Source organism: Bufo bufo, chromosome 1 (assembly GCF_905171765.1).
Source record: "Bufo bufo chromosome 1, aBufBuf1.1, whole genome shotgun sequence".
In the NCBI taxonomy this organism is placed as follows: domain Eukaryota; kingdom Metazoa; phylum Chordata; class Amphibia; order Anura; family Bufonidae; genus Bufo; species Bufo bufo.
Window position 1 is genome coordinate 142042010 of NC_053389.1, and position 7565 is coordinate 142049574.

Genomic DNA, 7565 nt, shown 5'->3' on the forward strand with positions numbered 1-7565 from the left:
ATCATATGGAGCATGCCACAATTTTCTTCTCACTGATGCACATGAAGCCTATGAGGAAAAAACTCAATTTCCAGGGCCTTATAATAATGGGTATATTACGGGCCATATTGAAGATTCTCATCGCTTTTGTGTGCATGAGACCTAATACCATATGAACTTGACATTTATATACAATATATGCCGTAAGATAAAGTACTGTAAAATATTTTTAGTAATTATATTCCTGTTGTAATTCATAGCTTTTTTTTCCTTTGGTTAAGGTGAATGATGGTTAATAACTGCTCAGTGATTGAATTTATTCTTCTTGGGTTTCCATCTCTCGTCCCTGTGCAAATAACATTATTTTATATACTTCTTATGTTTTACATGTTAACACTTAGTGGAAATTTCCTCATCATCCTTGTAACTTCAGCCTCTAAAGCCCTTCACACTCCAATGTATTTTTTTCTATGGAATTTATCTGTTCTTGAGATCTTCTACACATCTGTTACCATTCCAAAAATGCTTCTTAACTTCATACTGGGGACCACCTCCATCACATTTAATGCGTGCATGTCACAAGTGTTTTTTTTCATTGCACTTGGCAGCATAGAGTGCACATTACTTGCAGTAATGGCTTACGACCGATATGTTGCTATATGTAATCCATTACAATATGTCCTGATCATGAACAGTACAACATGTAAAGGACTAGTTGGTGGTTCCTGGATCAGTGGCTTCCTTAATTCTATGGTCCACACTGTCTGTACATTCCAATTACCCTTCTGCTCCTCCAACATGATAAACCAGTTCTTCTGTGACATCCCGCCATTGCTGAAGGTGGCTTGTGGCAATACGTTTCCCAGTGAGGTTGTTCTTTTCACGGTTGGAGGAGCTTATGGTTTTGGCTCATTTCTTTCAACCATAATATCCTACATCCACATTATCTCCACAATTTTGGAAATTAAATCTACAGAAGGTCGGAAGAAGGCCTTCTCTACCTGTACATCCCATCTTACTGTTGTAACATTATTCTTCGGGACATCTTTTTCTGCCTATCTGAAGCCTACATCTAAGTATTCATCGGGAGAAGGAAAGCTGGTTCCTGTGTTTTATGCTGTTATTACACCTACCCTAAATCCAATAATATACACATTAAGGAATAAGGAATTTAAAAATGCATTTAGGAAAATTATGGGGTTGAAATTTTAGAAGTTATGGGTTGTGGCCATGTGCATTGATATTGATAACCTGAGATACAAGTCATGCTGTAACTTGACATTGATTTGCTGTCAATAGTTCTAACCTTCAAGAGATTGTCCTCTGAGTAGGACCATAAAATGAGTGGATATATGCAATTTTGCTTTTAAAGAGGCATGTTGGTAAGTATTGTATTGGCAAGTAGAATTTTTAATGGAGGCAATAGGCATAGAAACAGGCGTAGAAAATTATAAATGAGACGGGCCTGCTAACTCGCCCTTTTCCCTGCCCACAACACGCCCCCTTTTTTTAGACCTGGTGTGAGCATCAGAAAAGGGGAAAAAGTCATAGATTGTGGCGCAAATAACATTTTTGCTGCAATTTGCGACAAATATACGCCAAAAGTGGTGTATATCTGTTTGTAAATGACCCCCAATGCACATACTGTAAACTGTGTCACTGTTTCCAAAATAAGCAATACCATAAGATGCTCATAATATTTATCCGTCATGATATTCATTGTGTGCACGAATGCAATAAATAGTAATGGCACCAATGAAATCTACAAATAATCCTACAAAAACTATGTAATACACAGCTCTGCCTGTAAAAAAATAAAATAATTTAGAAAATTTGTCTTCCCTGCCATTTTGCTTTTCTTGAATGCAGCACCGAGTGGAATATTTTTCCCCAAGACTCCTCCATATGACCAGCCCACCTAGAATAATAAATTAATGATTAGCATGTTTAATTACCAAGCTATTTGAATTCCTCTCACAGCTCACACATGCGTAATAAAACTAGATTAATAACGGCAAAGATTATTGAGAGGGTATATATCTGCTGCCGTCGGACTTGAGGAAAGCAAAATTACAGGTACGACAAATTTTCTCTTTTCTCTTCATCCTCAGGCAACACAGAGCTGGATATAAAAAGCAAGGCAGGGTTCCTTAGAAGCCATTATGGAGAGCCTGCAGTGCTATGCATGGGATATTTGTTTGACCAGGAGGTTGCACTGCAGATACTTGAAGAAAAATGTGGGCCTTTTTAAACCAAGGGGTGGTACTCTACAGGCAGATTATGCCCTTCTTCAGTAGATCCTACTTGTAGCAGTTCTTCAGATTCAAAGTGTTGACCAAGACTCTTAATTCTGTAATGATTCTTCTATTAATTTCTAAGTTATGAACCAGAGCCTGTTGAAATGAAGATGATAAAAAGTTTAGAAACCTTCATTAAGCAGTAGGTCTAATGTGAAAGAAACACCCAAAGTTCTCTCTCAGAGTAGTGAAAACTAGACCCTGCGAGGCCAATGGAAGCATAATGAATGTTGGTTTTTCTTCTGAGATCCAGAGGAAGGATGAACAGGAGATAGTAGCTTCAGCTGAAAGAAAGATGATTTACCAGAAGATTAGCAGCCTGTAAAGACACAGATTTTCCAAATTACAGCTGAGCTAGTTGGCCATATGTTCGTTACCAGAGCTCAGGGCCGGTTTGAGACAAAATGTGGCCCCAAATCTTGTAATAATGTACCAACAACACAGTCACATTCCATCGATTTCAGACTAGATTTACACCCCATAAAGCCCCTCACACAGATCTGCACCCTCATGGCCCCAGAATACACCAAATGTCCCCCCCTCACAAATTTACACCCCATAAAGCCATATGTAACTAGAGATGTCGCGAACATAAAATTTTCCGTTCGCGAACGGCGAACGCGGATTTCTGCAAATGTTCGCGAACGGGCGAACCGCCATTGACTTCAATAGGCAGGCGAATTTTAAAACCCACAGGAACTCTTTCTAGCCACAGTAGTGATGGAAAAGTTGTTTCAAGGGGACTAACACCTTGACTGTGGCATGCCGGAGGGGGATCCATGGCAAAACTCCCATGGAAAATTACATAGTTGACGCAGAGTTGGGTTTTAATCCATAAAGGGCATAAATCACCTAACAATCCTAAATTTTTTTGAACAACGTGGTTTAAAACATCCAGTGTGTATATACGATCAGGTATGATGTTGTATCGATCAAGTAGTGTAAGGGTTACGCCCGCTTCACAGACATTGACAGACCAAACTCCCCTTTTAATGCACCGTAAACAACCGCAAACAGTCCATTTGCCCAACCGCAAACTCCCCATTTGCACAAGGTTGGATACAAGGCTAGCCATGTCCCGTTGATGTCATTGAAGGTTTCTTCCTCCACCCAGCCATGTACAACACCAAGGGTCCCCGAAAGGTGAATTGAATTGAGTTTTCGAACGGGTATATGGTTAAAAAAACACTGGCTCCCTCCCCTTTGTTTGAATCCACGGTCACTGCGTCTGCGCCGTGCAATTTACTCTCACACCCGATATGAGTGGTATTTTCTGTAGTTCTCTCTTCTCATCAGTTTAATCCCTGTTACGTCCCCAATCTGGGGTCCATTTATTAAATTGATTTTTCGAACGGGGAGATGGTTAAAAAAAACGCTGGCTCCCTCCCCTTTGTTTGAATCCATGCCACGGTCACTGCGTCTGCGCCGTGCAATTTACTCTCACACGCGATATGAGTGGTATTTTCTGTAGTACTATTCTCATCAGTTTAACCCCTGTTACGTCCCATATCAGGGATTGCCTTTTGTGAAAAAAATTTAGGCCGGGTACCTTCGACTGCCTTCACAGTGACAGACCAAACTCTGATACACCAAAATTAATTGATTTTAGGAACCGGGAGATGGAAAAAGCAGCTTGGTCGGTCCTCTTACTCCCAAGTTGGGGCACTGCGCGTGCCATGTGCTGTGACACCCTATATGAGTGGTGTCTTAACTAGTACTATTCCTCTCAGTTTAATCCCTGTTACGTCCCCTATCTGGGGACGTGTGTAGAATTGATTAACCATTGTCGAATTAACGAACCATTACGACATCCTGCAATAATTTAGTTCTGAGCTTTGTACTTGCTTTGTATTGGAATTGATGGGGATTTTTTTAATTGTCTGCATTATTTCTAATAAACTATTAAGAGACTTTATTATTATTTTTTTATTTTATGTATTAAAAACCCATACAACTTAAAAAAAATATAAAAAAAAAAATTAATGTTTTTTCTATGAAAAATTATCCAGCCGATCGCTTTTGGTCTGATCATAATGAAGCAACTGCCTTATCATCTGGGGTGTGGCAACATTGCCAACACACTCATAGAGGTGTCCATCGCTTCATTGTGATACGCAAGCCTCTTCACCACCACAACAAGGTAACGATCACGAAGGGGAATTGACACTTGTATGTGCCTTTTTTGTTTTGTTCTGTTTTTGCAGCCACAGTGCAGCACCAGAGGCCAGAAAAATTAGGCATGTACACATGCCTGAAAAATAATGGTATTGTTGCAGCCGCTGTTGTAGCAGCGGCCAGAAAAATTGATGTTTTCAAGGCAGAAAGGTGACTAAAACATTGTGGCTTGAACCCTAGTTGGTGGCGGAGAATTCACGAAAGTCATCCGGTATGCAGACATTAAATACAGCAGCGTGGGGACCATTTTGAGGCCAAGGCATGTCATCAGGCCCTTTGTTAGTCAAACGTATCCCCCACTGTCAGTCCCTTCGGGATCCATGCCTCATTCATCTTAATGAAGGTGAGGTAATCAACACTTTTTTGACTGAGGCGACTTCTTTTGTCAGTGACAATGCCTCCTGCTGCACTGAAGGACCTTTCTGACAGGACACTTGAAGCGGGGCAGGCCAGAAGTTCTATTGCAAACTGGGATAGCTCAGGCCACAGGTCAAGCCTGCACACACAGTAATCAAGGGGTTCATCGCTCCTCAGATTGTCGATATCTGCAGTTAAGGCGAGGTAGTCTGCTACCTGTCGGTCGAGTCGTTCTCTAAGGCTGGATCCCGAAGGGCTGTGGCGATGTGTAGGACTGAAAAAGCTCTGCATGTCCTCCATCAACAACACATCTGTAAAGCGTCCTGTCCTTGTGGTCGTGGTAGGAGGAGGATTACTTTCACCTCTTCCCCAGTTAGATTCCTGTTGTGCTGTGACATCCCCCTTATAAGCTGTGTAAAGCATATTTTTTAGTTTGGTTTTGAACTGCTGCATCCTTTCTGACTTTCGGTACTTTGGTAACATTTCCGCCACTTTCTGCTTATACCGGGGATCTAGTAGCGTGGCCACCCAGTACACGTCGTTCTCCTTCATCCTTTTTATACGAGGGTCCCTCAACAGACATGACAGCATGAAAGACCCCATTTGCACAAGGTTGGATGCCGAGCTACTCATTTCCCGTTCCTCGTCCTCACTGATGTCATTGACGGTCTGTTCTTTCCCCTAGCCACGTACAACACCACAGGTCCCAGATAGGTGACAACAACGAGCACCCTGGGATGCCTGCTGTGGTTGGTCTTCCTCCTCCTCAAAGCCACATTCCTCCTCTGACTCCTCTTCCTCATACTCCTCTTGCAGCGTTGCCGCAGGTCCGGCAAGCGATGATGACATGGCTGTTTCTGGTGGTGATGGTGACCACAACTCTTCCTCTTCCTCTTCACGCTCATCTACAGCCTGATCCAGTACTCTTCGCAGGGCACGCTCCAGGAAGAAAACAAATGGGATGAGGTCGCTGATAGTGCCTTCGGTGCGACTGACTAGGTTTGTCACCTCCTCAAAAGGACGCATGAGCCTACAGGCATTGCGCATGAGCGTCCAGTAACGTGGCAAAAAAATTCCCAGCTCCGCAGAGGCTGTCCTAGCACCCCGGTCATACAAATACTCGTTGACGGCTTTTTCTTGTTGGAGCAGGCGGTCGAGCATTAGGAGTGTTGAATTCCAACATGTCAGGCTGTCGCAAATCAAGCGCCTCACTGGCATGTTGTTTCGGCGCTAAATGTCTGAAAAGTGCACCATGGCCGTGTAGGAACGCCTGAAATGGCCACACACCTTCCTGGCCTGCTTGAGGACGTCCTGTAAGCCTGGGTACTTAGACACAAAGCGTTGTACGATGAGATTCAACACATGTGAACAAATTGCTTCCATTGTCACACACCACTTTGCCGATCTCCAGTTGGTGCAGAGTCAGCCACTGATCCACCTGTGCGTTCAGGGCGGACAGGAGTGCTGGTCCGGTGTGGCTCTCTGCTTTCAGGCAAGTTAACCCCAAGACAGCGTGACACTGTCGTATCCGGGATGTGGAATAGCCCCTGGGGAGCTGGGGGGATTCAGTTGATGTGCAGGCAGACGCCGCAGCAGAAGAGGACTCAGCCGAGGAGGTTATCGAAGAGGATGGAGTAGGAGGAGTAGAGGAGGTGGCAGTAGGCCTGCCTGCAAGTCGTGGGGGTGTCACCAACTCCGCTGCAGAGCCACGCATTCCATGCTTGGCAGCCGTCAGAAGGTTGACCCAATGCGTAGTGTACGTGATATACCTGCTTTGATCATGCTTTGCAGACCAGGTATCAGTGGTCAAATGGACCCTTGCCCCAACACTGTATGCCAGAGATGCCATGACTTCCTTTTCAATCACTGAGTAGAGGTTTGGGATTGCCTTTTTTGAAAAAAAAATTGTCTGGGTACCTTCCACTGTGGTGTCCCAATAGCGACAAATTTTTTGAAGGCCTCAGACTCCACCAGCTGGTATGGTAAAAGCTGGCGGGCTAAGAGTTCCGTCAAGCCAGCTGTCAGACGCCGGGCAAGGGGGTGACTCTGTGACATTGGCTTCTTACGCTCAAACATTTCCTTGACAGACATCTGACTGTGGGCAGATGAGATGGAACTGCTGAAGGTGAGAGGCGGAGTGGCGGGTGGTTGAGAGGGGGCAAGGAGGACAGCAGTGGTTGACGTGGCTGAAGATGCTAAACCAGGAGGAGGATGGTGGCTTTGAGTTTGTATGCTGCTTGTACTCATATGTTGATCCCATATGCGTTTGTGATGTGCGATCATGTGCCTTCGCAAAGCAGTTGTACCGAGGTGGGTGTTGGACTTCCCACGACTCAATTTCTTTTGGCACAGGTTGCAAATGGCATTGCTGTTATCAGAGGCGTGCTGTCTGGCTGACCCTGGGTGCCGATACATGCTGTCTGACTGTGCCACTAGCTCCTTGCGACGACCTCCCCCTGCTTCCAACTCGTCTCCTCCTTCTCTCTGTCTCCCCTTTTGAACTTCCCCCTTATCTTCTTCTCTTCGAGCAGGCACCCACGTGGCATCCACGGACACATTGTCATCATCAACCACTTCACTTGTATCTGACACCTCAGCAAAGGAAGCAGCAGCGGGTACAACATCATCATCATCATCATCATCACACTGTTTGTCCATGTGTGTAATGCTGCCTGACTGAGACATATCCCTGTTATCTACATCCTCTGGCAATAATGGTTGCGCATCACAAATTTCATCCAACTGATGTGTAAATAA

General features: G+C 44.3%; 1 protein-coding gene across 1 annotated transcript; it reads left to right on the forward strand.

The window, feature by feature from the left end:
- The first annotated feature begins 267 nt into the window (after nt 1-267).
- Nucleotides 268-1191, forward strand: LOC120995487 (olfactory receptor 5V1-like). Its single transcript, XM_040424775.1, has one exon. The coding sequence runs from the start codon at nt 268-270 to the stop codon at nt 1189-1191; it is 924 nt and encodes a 307-aa protein (XP_040280709.1).
- Nucleotides 1192-7565: the final 6374 nt, after the last annotated feature.